The 20172-nt window shown below is 32.8% G+C and overlaps 1 protein-coding gene across 1 annotated transcript; it reads right to left on the reverse strand.

Annotated features, from left to right (window-relative positions):
• Positions 1 to 5102: 5102 nt before the first annotated feature.
• LOC122055541 (cyclin-dependent kinase F-4-like) lies at positions 5103 to 19248 on the reverse strand. Its single transcript, XM_042617021.1, has 18 exons — positions 19081 to 19248; positions 15366 to 15567; positions 14944 to 15284; positions 14794 to 14872; positions 14628 to 14696; positions 14445 to 14534; positions 14234 to 14372; positions 11712 to 11814; positions 11572 to 11624; positions 11421 to 11487; positions 10673 to 10781; positions 6911 to 6976; positions 6727 to 6795; positions 6553 to 6616; positions 6347 to 6466; positions 5774 to 5805; positions 5611 to 5689; positions 5103 to 5529 (listed from the first exon to the last, which is right to left on the reverse strand). Exons 3-18 carry the CDS (start codon positions 14949 to 14951, stop codon positions 5291 to 5293), a joined length of 1386 nt encoding a protein of 461 aa, XP_042472955.1. The 5' UTR covers positions 14952 to 15284; positions 15366 to 15567; positions 19081 to 19248; the 3' UTR covers positions 5103 to 5290.
• Positions 19249 to 20172: the final 924 nt, after the last annotated feature.

The following is a 20172-nucleotide window of genomic DNA, read 5'->3' on the forward strand; positions in this document are numbered from 1 at the left end:
ATTTCTTGATCTTGATATACCAATTACATTTAGAAAAGGTATCTGATTTTGTACCAAATATCTCATTTCAAACTTTATCTGTTATTTTAATTTATCCTCCACATTTCATGCTTTCTCTTTTAAATTATCTAATGAATTGATTCTCATGTTTGTCATGGAGACAGTAACTATTCCTAAGTCGAAGACTATTCTTGAAGGCATGCATGCTCTCAAACCAAATAATACCTAGGATTTAGTGGAATTACTATAATGGAAATGTGCTATTGATTGCAAATGGGATTTCATGATTAAGTATAAGGTTGATGGTTCAATTAAAAGACATAAGGCTCATATGGTGGTTAGAGGCTTTACTCAATCCTATAGGATTAATTACACCGAGATTTTTGCTTATGTTGCCAAACTTAATACTATCAGAATTCTTCTATCTTTGACAGTGAATCTTGATTGGCTATTTCATCAGCTTGACATAAAAAATATCTTTCTTAATTGAGAGAGTGTAGAGGAGGTTTATTTGAATCAACCTCCAGGAGTCAGAATTCTTCTATCTTTGGCAGTAGATTGGTCATTGCATCAACTTGATATAAAAAATATATTTATTAATGGAGAGCTTGAAGATGAGACTTATATGAATCAACCTCCAGGGTTTGAAGAAAAATTGGGTGGTAAAATTGTATGCAAACTCAATAAATCTCTATAGTTTAAAACAATCACCTCATGCCTAGTTCAATCGATTCTCCAAAATAATCAAGAATTTTGGATATATTCAAGGAAAAGTAGATCATACACTATTTGTAAAATACTCTAATAGAGGAAAGATCATCATTCTTATAGTACATGTTGATGATATCATCATCACTAGAATGACAATTTAGGATTGGAAGAAATCAATAAAATGATGGCACGGGAATTTGAAGTCAAAGATCTTGGAACAATAAGATATTTTTGGGAATGGAGATTACTCGAAACAAAAAATCTATTTTAGCCTCTTAAAGAAAATACACTTTAGATCTATTAAAGGAAACTTGCATGTTGGGATGTAAGCCAAGTAACACTCCAATTGAACCGGGAAATAAGAAGATAATATTTAAAGGAAATTCTGTTGGTATAGACAATTATCAGCATCTTGTTGGAAAACTCATCTATCTCTCACATATACATTCAGATATTGCCTTTATAGTGAGCCTAGTAAGTCAATATATGCATTTGCATATCAAGGCAAATGGAATGTAGTATACAAAATCTTGAGATATCTGAAACAATCTCCTAGGAAAGGTTTGTTCTTTGCAAAAATTGAGGATAAAAGCATGCGTACATACAACGATGCATATTGGACAGGATCAATTGATAATACAAAATCAAGTTCTAAGTATTGCACAATAGTATGACAAAAGTTAGTGACATGGCATAGCAAAAAACAATATGTGATTGTAAGAAATAGTGTTGAAGTAGAATATAGAGCTATGACTCATGGAGTTTGTGAACTTATATGGATAAAAAGAGTGATGAAAGACTTGAAAATGCAAGTTGAAGGTAGTATGTTACTTCATTGTGATAATAAGTCAGATATCTGCATAGCTCATAATCCAATTCATAATGATCGAATAAAACTTGTAGAAGTTTATCATCATTTTTTTTGGGGGGAAGATAAATATATATAAAAAAACCCTAAGGATCACAAAACTATTACATCTCTAGATGTATATACTTTAGACATCAACATAAACTATCACTGTTCAAGACATCTATGAAGAGAAAACACATCAAACAAGCAACTACTATTCGACCAAGAGCTCTATTACTTGATGTCTACAAAGTGCCAGACATGTATCTGAACATTGTGAAACATTCTCTCAATATAAGGTACAATGTTCTCAAAATGACAACGGTTACGTACATCCCATACAAGATAAATCATCGAAGATACTGCAAGATATCAGGCCTTAGTGTATCTTCCTTTTCCTTTGTAGTAGCTCCGGAATACTTCACACAAATTGGTCATGCTAGTGATATCAAAAATGATGTATAACCATCTCTTGCCCCTATCAAAATGAGACTTACCAATAGCACATTCAAAGAAGATGTGGGCATTAAACTCTTCAAGCTAATGACATAGGACACATGCCTTGTTCGGTTCATATAACATGTTGTCCACCGTCCTTAGCTTACTGTGAGAAAGCAACCAAGCTATGAATCAATGCTTTGGCAGTATGTATTGCTTACAAATCACCGAAAACCAAGAGATTTTAGGCATTCATGGGCGGAAGACTTATATGCCAAAGTTGTCCCATTTTGCTCCATCATAAACTATTCAATGAGCTTCATGTTTATTGCATCTACTGAGGTATTCCATGCCAAAAGAACATCATGAAACTGTAATAAGCAATCAATCTGAAGGTTTACTCCTCCAATGCCAAAAGTCCACCTGCTTGAGATAATGATGATGAACCCATAACACCCAAAGTGACTCTCTCCGATTTTGAATGTTCCATAATGTTCAGCATAAGAGAGTCATATTCTATGCTTTCAAATCTCATAACCCAGAACGTTCTTCCTCTTTTGGTAGACATATAGTTGCCCAAGAGATTAAGGGATATTTTGTAAACCATACAAAAGATTAAAAAAGACTATAAATTTTATCAATCACCCCACTAGGTATTGAAAGAATAAACAACCAAAAATATTCAACTCCTTGAACCACCGACTGTACCTATTCCAATCGGCCGACATGTGAAAGAATGTGATTCGGCCAAAAGATTACCTTCTTTGTAATTGTCTCAAGAAGTACCCCATAATTTACAATTCATAGTTTCTCCGTAGCTAATGGAATACCAAGATAACGGAAGGGGAAAGATCCTTGTTGAAAAACAATGATAGGGAGGAGTTGGTCACATGTTTATTCATCAACTCCAGCCACATACAAGTTGGATTTTAGTGGATTCACTCTAAGTCCTACTTTGTCATCAAAATCTTTTAAATAGTCCATAATGAGGTTTATAGTAGGAAATCAACTCTTACAAATAATAATAGATCATTAACGTAAGCTAAGTGAGTTCAACCTCCGCACACATAGGATGATAATTAAAAGCATCCATCCTAAGACTTCCTTCATGAAGCGTAAGAATACCTCTAAACATAAACCAAACAATACGGGTGAGAGTGGATCACCTTATCTTAAACCTCTTCTCTCACTAAAATAACCATGTAATCCTTCATTGAGACTAACCGAATAGGAGATTATGGCTATGCATTAGAGAAAGAAGTCGATCGTCATTTCATTAGAGAAAAGGTGGATGAAAGTATTATCAATATTTAATATATTCTTACATCTAACCAACTAACTGATCTTCTTACAAAAGAATTATCTAAACAAACTCACAAATTTCTTGAAGGCGAGCTTGGTCTCATCAACATCTGCAGCCAATCTTGAGGGGAGTGTAGAAAATAATTAAATATTTTCTTATGGAGAGTCAATCAAATCATGGGTGAAAAAGAAATAATTAATTTGATTGATTTGATTGAGAATAATTTATTTTAGTAGAATAGTTTTCTTTTTTTTATTTTCTTGTTTGTTAATTCTCATGGTATGCAAGTACATTTTGCATACACGAATCAGATTAAGTGAAAAAAAAATCAATTATTATTATTATTTTATATATAGTCCGTTATTAAATTAGTTAGTGTTAGATGTTTAATTTTACGATGTAGTGTTCTTAAATATTCTATACTAACATTTGGGCAAATGTTCCTAAAATCTCTCATCACATACGTAACTTTCTCGCCGATCCCTTGCTCAGATTTTCTTTATTTCCACTCCTGATGAAACTTATTTTTTACTTCAACTCCCTAATACTCCCCCCTAATGCACAGCAAATTATCTAATTGTCTTATTTTTTATAGATATAAAAAGTCAAATAAAGTACAATTCCTTTTAATTTATCATGATTTAAACTAGAACTTAGTATATTTTCTATCATTACCCTTAGGGCATAGCTGAATTAGTTATTACATGATAAGTTTACATAATAATATATTTTCTATTAAATTGAGAACGACTCTTTTTTCACCTGACATAAGAATCGAGTAGCATAGGTTGAATCGACTAATCGATTGGTATGACTCCCAATTAATTGGTCAGGTCGAAAAAGAGTCATGCTCAATTTAATAGAAATATACTAGATTCTAGTTTAAATATGTCAAATTTAAGAGAAAGTATACCTCCTTTTGGATCTTTTATATCTGAGGGTTCTATTCCCTCACGACAAATCCAGCCGATCGATTGTTAATCGATTCCCGATCGATCAAAGTTGTCAGATTGTCCCAATCGATTGAAGTTGCTCAATCGATTTAATAACTCTGTTGATTGGGAATCGATCAACAATTGATTGGTTGGGTTTGTCGGAACAAAAGCCCTCATTTTTTATAGGTTCAAAAGGAAGTATAATTATTTTTAAATTCAGTACAATTTAAAAAGAATCTAGTATGTTTTATATCCAATTGAGAACGAATCTTTTTCTGCTTGACTAATCAGGCAAAAAAAAACTTAATTGGATAGAAGATATACTAAATTATCTTTAAATAATACTAAATTTAGGAGAAATTATACTTCCTTTTAAATTTTTTTACATATAAAATAAAGATATTTAGATAAATTGATATCCATTATATAACCGAAACAAATATATATGTATTATATATATTTGGTAAGAGTCTTAACAAATTTTTTACGTCTAACTTTAAAATTTCAAGGGATTTTAAGACAATTAAGCTAAAATTATTTTCTTAATATATTTAAATTTATTATAGATGAATATTATGATAAAAAAAAAGTTCTTTTCAATTTCTAATAATTTTATTTATTTTTTTAAAAAAATTTGCAGATTAAAAATAATCAAAAAAATAAATTATTCCCATTTTCAAATTCACTGATAAGTAAACAGCTATGATACATTAGGAGTATCTAGTCTAGCAAATTTCTACGTACCATCAAATTATAACGTTAACAGCGATGAAAAGGAAAACATTCAATTTAAAAATAATTTTTGACTTAAACACAAATATTATATGATTATTCAACTTATATATGTATATAATTTATAAAGAGATAAGATGAAGTAGATCCTTTGATATCTTATGATTTTTTGTAATTAACACTATCCAAACTTGTCAAGCAAGTAATGCAGATTAATTAGTAGTGTATCAAGATATATTTGTTTAACGGAAACATAAAACAGCAACAGAAGCATGCAAGTGATCAACCACGTTGCCACCAAGCACCAGTGGAGCGGGAATTTCAACCCATAACTTTTCTGGAATAACTTCGGCCAGAAGGAATCTCGTGTGATCGAACAAGATAATCCGTTCGGCCATGCCAGCGACCGGCTTTCATCGGAGGTGGTGGTGGTGGAAGTTTTGTGGTCTTCTGCTGTGTGCCTGAGCTCACCGACATCTGCGCCAATTTGTCAGTTGTTTCAGCACATGTTGTCTTGTCTCGTGCATCTGCCTCCTTGCGATTGCTTCGCCCCGAGTATGCTGCATGGAGATGGAGATAGATGATCAAAGAATGCGGAAAAATTGCTAGTAAACTGCCAGGCAAATCGAAAGTCTACTTGCCATGAACGATTCTTGCAGGTGGTCTGTAGCGAGATTGCTTCAGGTTGTTCTTCAGACATCTTTCACTTTTCTCAAGCTCCTGGTTGCAATGCAAAATATATAAATAAGAACAGAAAAAGGTAGAAATACAAGCAGGATCTGAGAAAATCTGCAGGCAGCTCACCTGTTTATCCATCTCCAGTTTCCTTTGCACACCTGTAAAATGCAAAGGATGGTAAGAATCGAGTTCTAGGTGCAAGTTGATATATGCTCTCGTCTATTTTTTAAGGAAAATTTTCTGTCGCCAACTAATCATATTCCCTATGCATAATGTTCAGCTGGTTACTACTGATGAATATAATAGAAACTTAAACCTTTTTGGATTATTATCCTATTTTGATTGTATCTTCCAGCAAAGATATGATATCTTCTGCAGCAGTTTATGAGCCACAGGCTTTGTAACTTCAGTAAATAACTAATGGGATGCTTCCAACAGTTAGGAAGTTGGATGTTGAGTTATAGAAGCGCATGGAAAAGTTTGTAATATTTTCTGCTGAGCCGAGCAACACTGAAAGACTTTCTTAGGTTCCCTCTTACCAATAAATGTAGGGCTAAGTTTAATTGAGTTCCTAAATAGACAGTGGCTACTAGGTGATGTAGATCTACCATGTAGAATGAAGTATTGATTAAGTCTGAGTTAGCAAATCAGGCAGGCCTAGTTTATGTGATGCTGAGTGTCACACTACGTAAGAAATACCAGCTCTCAGAGGAGAATCCGCCTTTGTTTGCATAAGATTATTCACTGATCTTGTAACAGAAAGAGATCCAGCTGAATTTCTTCTACTACTATGCAGCTCCATGGCTCCTTTAACGCCAACTAAAACAAAATAAACAGAGTTTGAGAATCTTATGAGTGTAGTCTAATACTGAAAACAGGAGATAAGGATACCAAATAGCACAAACCAGGAGGTGTGTATGATAATCTTCCCTCCCTTGAATAAGGAGGTTGACGAACATGAAAGCAAGACTGCAACGCCAATGAAATAGTATTACCATCTATTATTTCTCACAAACCTGAACAAATTTATGCATATATTTTTTGTTGAACGAGTCTGAGAAAGGAAGCAGGTTCCTCACTTGAAAGAAAGGATGCTGAAGAGCCTCTGCAGGTTTTGGTCTTCGGCAGGGATCCCATGAACAAAGTCCCTACATGTAACACATTAACACACCAAACTTAACAATAGTATTAAAAGCTGAACTAAGACAGAAGAATTATATTTATATCACGTGAAAACAAATAGACAAGATCAACAAGGCTTACTGAAATTAGGTTGACTGCATCTTCACTGGCTGATGGAATTAGTGTCGCTAGATGGACACCAGAACACTACAAGACCAAGGAAAATTTCTTTTCAATAAGGGTTGTTCAAGAAAATAAAATATAATTCATCATCTTTACATGAAATTTTATTAAATTATACAACACTGAGGTATAACTAGACTATGGTCATCAGAGTCTTCAGCTTTTTGGTATAAATGGGGATTCAATCACTTGGCACTTACATGTTCTTTTATCAGCCAAAACAATGATGACAACTCCCAAAATGCTAAATCAAGGTTTACAAAAGAAGACAGTATCAAGTAATCGCATTTATGAAAATCACATAGGTGATATTGCAGCTATTTTGGTGAAGAATTTCGTGCAAGATTCCAGTGTAATTATCTTCAAGAAGAGTCACAAATTGCTTAAACTTCATGTGAGTCACACCCACAAGCAATTCAAATCAAAATCCTATCTTACATAGGTTTTTCTTTGGCTACCAGAAGGGTAATGGAATAGGAAAGAAAAGAGCTTTCTATTTCAATCACATGGAATGGCAATGAGCAAATTCCCGCATGAGAAGATAGCAATGGAAAGGAATCAATAAAAAAGAGACAAATGAGTAAATCAGCATGCAAAAGCCTCAAAAACCAATAAGTCTAAGACATCCAAAATAACTACGAGGTTGCCTACCAAACAAGAACAGAAACATTTATAATTAAATAATGTTCCTACACTTTTAATCTCAATCCTTCCATTAACATATGTTGATTTCAAGTCACCAGCCATAAAGCAATAGACTGCATGTGATAATGTATTGATCTAGTTTAGAATAAACTCAATGCATTTCTTCCTCCTTCCCCTTCCTGCTCTTAGTTATCCGTCTGAGTGAACTCAAGCTAAAAGAATGCTTTAGGTAAAACAGGTGATCGCATCTAGAGCTAGTTTGATTTGGGATCTAGTTGCAGAAGCCTAGAGAAATGATAATGCCTTTCTCAACCAAGGAGGTTTACATTCACTTAGTTCAACATAGATTTAATGAACTACAAGTTGATTATGATAAAGAAAATGAATTTGGTGACAATAGGGCATTTAGGAAGATGACATATGAAAAAAAAATTCAAGGACATTAAGTTTCCATATCCAAGAAAATAATTCAAGCTGACATGAAAAAAAAAATATTCTTTTGATCCTAGATAAGAAAGACAAGGCACAGTAGACCCATATTCAGAAGAAAATAAATCTATAGGATAGGATGTATGGTGCAATGGTAGATATGACCTCTAACCTCAAATACAACAACAACAATAACAACAACAACAACCAAGCCTTATCTCACTAGGTAGGATCGGCTATATGGACCATTTTACGTCATTGGGCTCTATCCCCTAGTATATCATCATCTATAATTAAATAAATTTTATCTTATTTTATTATTGCTAACTAAGTCTTTTTTGGGGCTTCATCTTCCTCATTTGATATGTATATTTATCATAGTTTCACATCGTCTAACTGGAGCATTTATTGGTCATCTATATGTTCATACTCTTAAACGTGTCTCTTAGAGTTTTCTCACAATAGATGCAACTTCAACTCTCATTTCTTATTCTGTTCATCCTCGTATGTCCATTACATCCACTTTAATATCTTCATCTATGTAATTCTCATCTTCGGCTCATGTGCTCAAGTCATAGCCCGTTGTTTTGTAGAATTTCCCTTTAAATTTTAGAAGTACTTTACGATCATATAAAACATCCAACGTCCTCCTCCATTTCAACAATCCTGCTTGCATTCTATATAAGATAATCTCTCAATCTCTCCATCGTTTTGCAAAAATGATCCTAAATATGTAAAGCTCTCAGTCCAAACAACTCGCATCTTTTATCTTAACAATTGTCACATTACGTCTAATATTGTTAAACTTAAATTGCATATATTCTATTTTTACTCTACTGAGACTAAAACCTTTCACTTCTAGTATTTCCAGCCAAAATTCTAGTTTAGCATTTACTCTTTCACATGTCTCATCTACCAAAACAATATAATCTGCAAACAACATATACAGTACTGTGTTTTGAATGTACAGTGAGTTCATTCATAATTAGTGTAAAAAAATAGGGACTTAGAGTTGATCATATAACCCTATCTTTATTGGAAGTCTTCACTCTGGTTATTACATCCTCATACATATCCTTAATTAGTTCTCTTATCTAGAATTCTCCATATAATTTTTGTTGGAACTCTATCATAAGCTTTTTGTAAGTCTACAAATAGATCTTGTTTTTGCTCCCAATACTTTCATTTAGTTGTCTAAGAAGATGTCTATCTTCTATTGTCGACCTTTCGCACATGAACTCAAATTGATTTTCAGTCGCTGTGGTTTCCTAATTTTTTTTCTATTACTCTTTTCCAAAATTTCATGATACGACTCATTAGTTTAATACCCCTATAACCTATCAAATAATGTAAACAAATCCCCCATATAGCACATATACAGCTTTCATACTCGAGAGCTTTCATACAGTTCTTATTATATTACGTGATTTCTTGGTATCCTATGTAAATTCTTGATATCTTAAATATACAATTAATGAATACGATTTTTTATTCATATTGGTGAGTTGAAAAAGAGATAGAGATGGTTGAATCAAAATAATTTCTTTTTTGAAGTTCAATTTCTGCTAGAGGACAATATGAATGTTATACCATGTTCCATTAAAACACTCAAAGGGTTATACGATATATCGGGTGTAGAGGTAGGCCAAGATTTATATTGGCAAATCGGAGGTTTACAAATCCATGCCCAAGTACTTATCACTTCTTGGGTAGTAATTGCTATCTTATTAGGTTGAGTCATTATAGCTGTTCGGAATCCACAAACCATTTCGACCAACGGTCAGAATTTCTTTGAATATATCCTTGAATTTATTTGAGACTTAAGCAAAACCCAGATTAGAGAAGAATATGGCCCTTGGGTTCCCTTTATTGGAACTATGTTCCTCTTTATTTTTGTTTCTAACTGGTCTGGTGCTCTTTTACCTTGGAAAATTATACAGTTACCTCATGGAGAATTAGCCGCACCCACGAATGATATAAATACTACTGTTGCTTTAGCTTTACTCACGTCCGTCGCATATTTTTATGCGGGTCTTAGCAAAAAAGGATTGGGTTATTTTGGGAAATACATTCAACCAACCCCCATCCTTTTACCAATTAACATCCTAGAAGATTTCACAAAACCTTTTACATATACAGTACTATGTTTTGAATGTACAGTGAGTTCATTCATAATTAGTGTAAAAAGATAGGGACTTAGAGTTGATCATATAACCCTATCTTTATTGGAAGTCTTCACTCTGGTTATTACATCCTCATACATATCCTTAATTAGTTCTCTTATCTAGAATTCTCCATATAATTTTTATTGGAACTCTATCATAAGCTTTTTGTAAGTCTACAAATAGATCTTGTTTTTGCTCCCAATACTTTCAATTAGTTGTCTAAGAAGATGTCTATCTTCTATTGTCGACCTTTCACACATGAACTCAAATTGATTTTCAGTCGCTGTGGTTTCCTAATTTTTTTTCTATTACTCTTTTCCAAAATTTCATGATACGACTCATTAGTTTAATACCCCTATAACCTATCAAATAATGCAAACAAATCCTCCATATAGCACATATACAGCTTTCATACTCGAGAGCTGACAGACACTACGCAACATACCATCATCTGTAAGGAAACTTTAGTTAAAAAAATTACCAGAGGGAACTGATATTTCATCACATCTGCTAGTTGCAACCCTTCAACCCAAGAATTCTCATTTGGACTACCAATCACACTGCAGATCTTGTAAATCTCATCTACTTCACTGCAAAAAAAAAAATGGAGAAATAAATAGTACACAAGAAATGAATTACAAATTTGAACCCATGCACAATGAATAACCAAGCGGAATTAACTTTTATCCGGATCCGGGCATTGCCTCACCGGTCAGGAAAATGAAAATTAAAATGACACTTCAATTGGAATATGAATTCATTTTAAATTCATTTTACAATAGTGTAGGAAAAACTTCATATCAGGCATCAAAAAGCTAGTCACTGTTCACGCTAGATTTTATCAGCACATATGAAATGTTGATTGAAAACCACCAAACTGAATGAAACTTAATGCTTGACGAATATCCCAACAAACATAATCACAAAAGTAAAAAAAAAAACTTGTGAGTAGCAAACTAGGGGAAAACACTTTAAACTATAAAATATATTTTAGCTTATTAGATTCTGTGCAATCTGTTCAGTGAGTTGTTATGGAAAGCCTCTTCAAGTTTTTTTGATACAAACAAAACGGCTCAAAGAACACGAGTTCTGCAGTTTGTCATTTAAGTTTAGTTTATAAGAAAGATTCTTGTTCATTGTAAAACAAACTAAACAAGATAATAAACTAATGGAAAGCTACAGTTTGATCTTTTTTAAAATCAATTACGCAAGTGAATCATCATGATTACCTTGCACCAGGAAAAAGTGGCCTTAGAGTAAATAGTTCAGCCATGATAGCACCCATTGCCCACATATCTAAATCAATAGAAAAACATCAATATAAATAACCACAAAAGCATAACTTTAGATTGACAGGCTTGTTATTAATTAATAACTCACCAACTGCAGCATTATAACTAGATGACTGCAACAAAACTTCAGGTGCTCGGTACCTAGCACATCCAAATGCATCAGAATGTTAGAAAATGTAAAACAACTAGTATAAAGTTTTAAACAGAAAAATAAGTTAAGAAGCATACCAGCGAGTAGAAACATATTCAGTGTATGGTGGGCATGAACAAATTTCCCGAGCAAGACCAAAATCTGCTATCTTTATGATGTCCTTTGTGACCAATAAGTTTTCTAAAATTGCAGCAGACAATGCGCAAATTAAGAATTATCTCATAATAATAAGCCCACAAAAGAAATAGGTCTTGATCATCACAAATATTTGAAGAATTTGCAGAAAAAGCATGAATATTCAAGATTTTATGCATGGACTAGTTTGCAATAGGGTCAAGTTCAAGTTCCATTGCATTCCAAAAACAACAAATTGGATAGCAGGGACTCACAAGTTTGGTGATCCTACACAAAATAGTTAGATGTTATGAAGGAATAACATAATATTGATCAAAGGAAATGAATAGGATCCCAATAGATCAGAATCCAAACATGGCTGGTACAACTGCAAAAAACATTTTCAGTAATCTTCAAAATTTCAAAAGCATATCATCATTAGTGGGAGAGACCTCACAAAGTGTTCAATTAAATATAATCTATCACATGCTATAGCAATAAAGAAATAACATATCCATGCTTTTTAACTCGGAAAAAATAGATATTGCTCAACTTTTACAAACATAACAATGACCTGTGAGTTCTTAACAGAATGTCATAAAGTAGCAATATCACCTTCACCTATTCTAAACTCAGAGTGAAAATGTTTAATGACTTTTACAAACAGGTTTAGAATGCCATAAAGTAGACAAGTCATCTTCAGCTATTTTAAATTCTATGAACAAAAAAGAGTATTTAATGGTTTTAGGAACCTAGAGAATAATGCCACAAATGAATTTTCAAGGGCATGACAAGATCAAGACTAAGACCAAGGATATTCAATCACAAAATTTTATCCTATAAATTAATTTGCTACATTTTTATTTATTTAAGCTACCATGTCATGTCAGTCAACATTATTTTTGACAACTAACATTCACTCTCTGATGGCAGCCTCAAGAGGCCACAAAGGAAGTCTTGACCTTGTAACAGCCTCCGAGAGGCCACTGAGCCAATTGCCTTTGTCTTTTTTTTTATTTTATTTTTTTATTTTCCATTTTTTTCTTATTTCCATTTTTTTTTGTTTATCTTTTTTATTCCTTTCCCTATGTGGATGGATGGTGGAAAAAAATCTCTTAAACTCTTTAAGGAAAGTTAATTTTTTTCACTACTTCATTCATCCACAAGGTTAACAAAGAGAATCAAAAACTCGTGAAGGATGGTTATTTTTTTTTTTCCTCCTTCATTTATCCACAGAGAAAACAATGGGAATTTTTCTTTTAAAACAGATCAAAAAAAATTCAAGTTAGATTCAGTTTAAATCTACTTGATCATACCATGTCTACTTAGTAGATTTTAACTAAACGTAAATTGGCTTTTAGTCAATAAGCATCAAATTTTCTATGAGATAATATTAAAACTTAACATTTAATGTATCAAATATAACTCAATAGTAAGCCTCTATAACAATCAAATATTAATAAAAATATTTTTTAACTAATATATTTATATTTTAAAAAGTACCAAAATCGTGTCAGAATCAGAACCGTATCATTCCAATCATAAACCAAAACTTTAATACGATTTTAAACCTTGATCCATTGTTTGGTTCTTTAACAATTTTCTTTATTTGGAGGAATAAGTATTAGAAAGGACACTAAAGAATGGTCAACCAACTTGGAAATGTTCAAACTCATGATCAAACATACTAGGTTAATGAGTAACATACTAACAACTTTCATCCTAGATACTTTCGGTCAACTATACAGTTGTTATTACCAAAAATAAGTCTTGTTATGCTTTCAGAAGCTGGTATCTAACAAACTATCATCTACTCGAGGCTAGAACAGTTTGTTTTTCCTAACAAAGCTTTAATTATTACTTTTAGATACTCACTCTTCACATACTGTCCTTACCTATGTGAGGCACTTCAACACCATACTCTAATAGTCTAATAAAAGGCATCATTCCTGGATGTTTCAGACAGCTATAGAACTGATTTTATCAAAAAAAAAGTGATTCTCCTATTTCTCACTAGTTATATGCTTTCCAAAGTTGACATGTGACTACATAGTATCTATTAGAGAGTTGAAAAGTCTTCCTAACTAAGTTTTAGTTAGCAGTTATCAGAACTGATACTAAAACCCTACATCTATCCCCTTTGTTACTCATGTTGGACATTCAATACTCCAACACTGACACTTCAAATCAAACACCAAGACCCACGTTGATAACATATAAATATTTAGAAATAATCATGTCAAACACCTAGATTCATACATGTTGGGCACTCAAATATGAGCCCAAAGTAACAAAGGTTGTCAGTGAAGTATAGATCTTGATCTTAAGAGAGAACAATATTAAAAAGTATCAACTATTTTCTAGCTAGTATAACCATACATTATTTTAGATGATTCAGTAATCAGAATAAATGTGTCCAACAATTACGCAGAAGTATACACCAATTAGCAGTTATATAATCACAAAGGAAAAAAAAAAGAACTACCTGGCTTAAGATCCCGGTGAAAATAGCCACGCTGATGCATGTAAGAAAGAGCTTGAAATATCTGAAAACACCAATTACGAATTTCTGCCTCTGAGAAACCCTTGCCTCTGTCTTTCATAATCTGATAAAGGTTGAATTCCTACATATTGTAATTTATTAAATATCCCACACTATTATAGAAACAAAATTATATAGTAAAAAATTGTTATACCATGTATTCAAACACAAAGTATAAAATATCATTTTCTCTTATAACCTCCTTCAGCTTGACAATATTTGGATGGTTCATGCGCCGTAAAGACTGAAAAGAAAAACAATGTTTTAACCTTCTTCAGAATGCCATAGATAAAAATGAAGATATATGATCCACAAAGGACAGCGAAATGTGATTTACTTTAACTTCTCGAAGATTCATACACTCCTCCCATGAGTAGTACTTCCTCTTCATTTTCTTAATTGCAACCTACAAAATCACCTTACTAACATAAAAAACAAAAACAAAAAGATACCACGCTATAGAATTTAATAGATATTGAAAAAAACTAAACAGAATAACATACAACTTCTCCAGTCAGCTTATTAAGTGCACGCCAAACACTTCCAAAAGTTCCATCCCCAACTTCCTTAATGAGCTTGTACCTGCAACAATTAGTTGATCATCATGTCACAGCATTACAAGTCAAAACAGCACTAAATGCAATGCAACTGACCTTTCCATTGTTTTCAGCAGCTGAATCTCTGTATAATCTCCAACAACACGATGGAACCCAAAAAAAACGACTAATGTTTCAACAATAGAATCTTTTTTGTATGTTATCAAACTTTGATAAACTTCAGGAAAGATCCACTATGATTTGAAATGTGATTAAGCTTGATGCTGTGTCATCTTAATGGCCATGCACAGAAGTTACCTTCCAGCAATCAATTAACTAAATCTCTTGACCTCCCTTGAACTTTAAACAAAGTTGCAATCAACTGTTAATAACTTATTTTGGCATATCAAAAGCATGTGGAATGCTTAAGCAGGTTGAATCTGGGAATTCGTGAGGTTCTGCATAAGCAAGTTGATTTGTTACTTGTAAAAGATTGTTGGTGAAACTCTAACTATTAAGGAGACTGCATATGGTCTGACCTTTGTGGAGATGGAACAGTGGCTTTCCTCTAAGTATAATTGACAAAAGAAACACAGAGGAGATTTCCAACAGCAACAATCCGCCAACCAAGAGCTTCCTGGAATAAGAAGACTTGGCAAAGGGGGAAAGTCCACCAAGAATGAGCTTGCTCCATGAATGAATTGCAAATGTTAAGCCCACAGGACCACAAATCTGCAAAATCTAAGGAGAAAAAGATGGATACAATCTCTCAAGAAATTGATATACAAGTTAATAGAATCAAACTTCAAGACACAAGTACATCTGCACTTTGGTAGGGGCAAACATATGCAGTTAAACAGAAAATAGAAACTTGTATAGAAAAAAACACAATGTCTTCTTAAATATATTTTGTCGAGCTAAACAAGACAATAGGTACTGTCATGAATTATGAATTGATGTGGAATGGAAAATATAACAAATGGTACATATTTTTTTTAACAAGATAGAAGACAATAATGACAATAAACATACCAAAGAACCTTATTTGTCAGGATATTAGAGCAAGATATTACTATTTAAATCCAATTATAAATTCTCTCATGTAATAAGATGACAAGGATAATTGTAGTGTTTCATCCAAAGAGAACAATTACATTCATATCATATGCATTGATATAACAACTAATAATTAATATTCCATAAGGTACTAGACCTATATCTTTTAACACATAGAGGAAAGAGAGAGAGGTTGTAATTCTAGTATCTATAATTATGACAGCGAGAAAGTATCAGGAGAAAGATTAAGTAAAAAAATGATATTACTACTAGAGACACATAGAAGATATCAGAGGAGATTGAATAATGTTCTAATGTCTACTCGAACAAAAAGAAACAAAGACTAGAAGAGAGATAATTGCTAACATACTGATAAAGGGTGATGAAAGAGTTGCAGACAAATACAGTTCAACATTAAATTAAGAGAGGAGAACTTTTGAGAGAGACAAAATTATTTATCATTTTTTCCCAGGATGGAAAATATGTTGAGAGATAGAGTCATACTCATAGATCAATATCAAGTCTAAAAAAGGTAAGATATTAGAAGAGATGAAAAAATGTAATCTCTTCTCAAATCATCCAAAAATATTGAAAATTGATAATTTATTCAAAATGTAAGGTTACTCAAACTCAAGACAGAGCTTGAGAGTGGAAGGCTCAATTGCACATCAAAATCTAATATTTTTTGTCCAATCATTCCTGTCATCTATTGTTTTAGAATTTATATGTATTACTTTTTATCAACCCCTTTTTGGTTGTTGTAACCTCCTTAATCAAAATTGTCCTTTTTCTGTAATTTAATAATTTTGGTTGTCATCCTCATTTATCCCAATTCAAGCGTTTCCTTCTTTTCTATTTTGTAGCATTTTTTCTTGGAAAAAAAATGTTTGAACATCATTGCTTTCAGGAATGTGGGTGATACTTATGAAGTCATGATCAAACCACCAAAAGCATCCACAATGGGAAACCAACTACTGGGTGGCCATGTAGAGAGTGTAAAAGTTCTTTGTTATGTCACATCAATTTAAGAACATAATTTTATTCAATCTCCAAAGCAGAAGCAAAGCTGAAAGGGCCCTCACAAAGGTTAAAGTCAGCAACCACCTCCAATCCATAATGTCAATGTGAACCCTAAATCCCCTAGGGAGAAACCACTGAAGCATTTGTAACCTTCAATATTTCCTACTCAACTACTATTCAATGGACCATTGTGGCATGTAGCAAGTGAATTCTAACCTACTAAAAGTTCATCACCATCAACCTTGCCGCCACCAATGTCATTACTTTTATGGTTGGATGATGAGCGAGGTTGATTGCAGAAAACATGAGTGTGAAATGGTGGCTAAGAAGTTGGATAAGATTAAGCAAGAGGTGAGGGGTCGGTTATATGGTTTCTCCTAAGCCATTGGGCTTGATCCTATTATATCATCATTGATATTTATAGATTGATATCACAACTTTTCAATCGATGTAATCTTAACTTCTTTTTATAGATTGATAACACGACCTATTCTTTATAAAATAAGAAGCTTTTACATAAAAACACTAATTATCCCTATAAAATCCTAACAAACTCTTCAATTAAACAAATATTTTTAGAAGTTCCAACAAATGCTAAAAATTAACAACTTGGACAACGTTGAATAATTTAAATAGAATTAAAATCCTTGATTGTATTATTATCCTCAAACAAGGAGAATTCGACTCCATCAGAGTGAGAATGTAGAGCAATTCAAGTCAGTCTAATGCCACAGCAAATAAGTGCAAAACAGATGTGACAGTTATTTTTTTATTTCATTGACACCAATTTATTTCCTTGTTTGCATTAAACACACATATATATAGGAGTTTCACATAACACCTATTACCAAAGGCCATGTATGAGTAAACCTATATTCTATCACTTATAGAACTATTTAACTGCAACATAATACACTATATCATTTCTTCAACTGCAAGAAAAAACGGAAAAAGTTTCTACACAAGGTTTCAAAGACTAAATTCAATATTTTCTAGGGTTTTGGGGGTTGATGGGAAGAAATAAAATAGAAGGAAAGCAAGGAATTTCAAATCCTCTATTTTGAGGAAAAAGGATGAGGAGAAAGGACGAAAAAAAAATTCCTCATTACCTCCATTATAGATAAGTTACAAAATCCTCTAAATCGGCAGAATTCAGAGAAATGTTTCTCCTACGTCCCCTTCCTCTTGTCCTTCTATCATCTTCCCTTTCCTTTTGATTTACTTGCTAATTAGTATTAAAGCAGCCTTGAAGACTCATAATTATAATTCTCTGTGCATTGTGATTTGGCTGTTGGAATATGTGCCTTAGTTGTAACAACCAACTTGCCTTATTTGGAAATTTTGCTTTCTATAATCTAATTTAAGTTTCTAATCATTGTGACTTTGTTGTGTACCAAAACAGACAAGCCATGAAAGATTCCTAATCAAATCAACCACAGATGAGACAGTGGATAAATTTGGCAAAATGCAGAAAGAAAACTACAGGAAAAAAGGGGAAAAAAGGATCTTTTCAAGCTATAGGAAAAAGCAATCGCAGGGCATTTGATTCAGACACAAAAATCAGTTGATCAGTAACTTTGTTGTGTACCAAAACAGACAAGTCATGAAAGATTCATAATCAAACCAACCACAGATGAGAAAGTAGACAAACTTGAACAATGCAGAAAGAAAAAAATTATGGAAAGGAGAGGGGAAAAGAAACTTTTCATGCTATAGGAAAAAAGCAAGCGCAGGGCATTTGATTCAGACATAAAAATCAGTTGATCAGTAATGTTTCTGGCATCAAAAATGAAATTTAGTTGATTTTTGCAAGCATGCTCAAGGAATTTCCTGAATACTAATGTGTCTCAGTCCCGCCGTAGCAAAAGGCGAGGGAAAAAAGAAAGACTTGTTTAACGAATTAGAGAATTGTATTAATCTGAGACGGTATCACTAGCTCATATCTATCTGCATGAAACATATAATCCAACAATCAACATCCTAGAATAGCACGCACTCGTTTGGTAACCAAAAGGCTCAATAATCAATAATCGTGAATGAGCAAATTCATAATCAAAACCAAAAAAAAAAATCCTCAAGATAACAACAGAAATGGAAGATCCCAAATACAAATAATCAAGAGACTCGAACCGAACGGCAACATAAAACATGAAATCGAGAAACGACAACGAGAGTTACATTACGATCGCAACACGAAAGCAGATCTAGCAGGGACAATGCCAAATTCCGTAATCCAGACTGCTGCCGAGGCGTTTGCATCCATCAATGCAATCGCGGAAGCGAACAGAAAGCGAGGAAAAGAACGTCGGACCGTGATCCGGCAGGAGTTGCTGATAATCAAGGGAGGAAACCGATGGAGAAAAGGAAGAATCGAAGTCAAGGATCGATACCTTTCGGTGGTAGGGCATAACCAACCTTCCCTTCGCCGCCTTCCAACCGCGGACAGAGGGCCGTCGCTGCCCCCACGAGGCTTCCTCCTCAATCTATTTATGTAGACAGGCTGTGGACTGATTACCCTAATAATTAGCAAAACAGAGGACAAACTTGCAAACGGCGTATCAGGAAAATTCGCATTTAGCACCCCCAAAGTTTACCTTGATCTCTAAAGGTCCTCTAGAATTTTAAAATTTCTATTTCACTTGTAATCACTAAATTAATCGATGAGAACATAAGCAACATTTTTTTTTTTATCTCGTTAAATTTTCACTGAAACAATGAACAATTGTTAATGATCGTTGAGTGATATGATAAGAATTTGAAGGTTCTATTTTTTTCTCTTCATATTTTGTATTATAGTGAGTATTATGAAAATTAAGATGCATTTATGATCTGAAATAAAATATTCTATAAATTATTTGATTATTTTATGTTTAGATATCTTAAATTGTCATCGAAAGTCCAAAGTAAGATATTAATAATTTTTAAATTTTAATAAACTAAACAAGTAAATTAATATAAATAAATAAATTATCGCAAATTCAAGGATAACTAAAAAAGTTCATTGAAAAAAAATATTTAGAAATTAGAATACGAAGTTAGTGAGACAAAAATAATAATAATTATCGCAATTGAATTTCTAATGACCATGAGTCTTCCATTTCGTACTTCAACCCAAATTGTGGTATAAGTTTATCACTTTAAGAATATGCTTTATTCAAATTATTATGTATAATTATGATTATATGATTATCAAGTAATCATAATCAAGATTATGAAAATAAAACATAAATAAATATTGTTTGGTTCAACTTAGGTAATACAATAAAAATT

Source organism: Zingiber officinale, chromosome 1B (genome assembly GCF_018446385.1).
Source record: "Zingiber officinale cultivar Zhangliang chromosome 1B, Zo_v1.1, whole genome shotgun sequence".
Classification (NCBI taxonomy): Eukaryota; Viridiplantae; Streptophyta; class Magnoliopsida; order Zingiberales; family Zingiberaceae; genus Zingiber; species Zingiber officinale.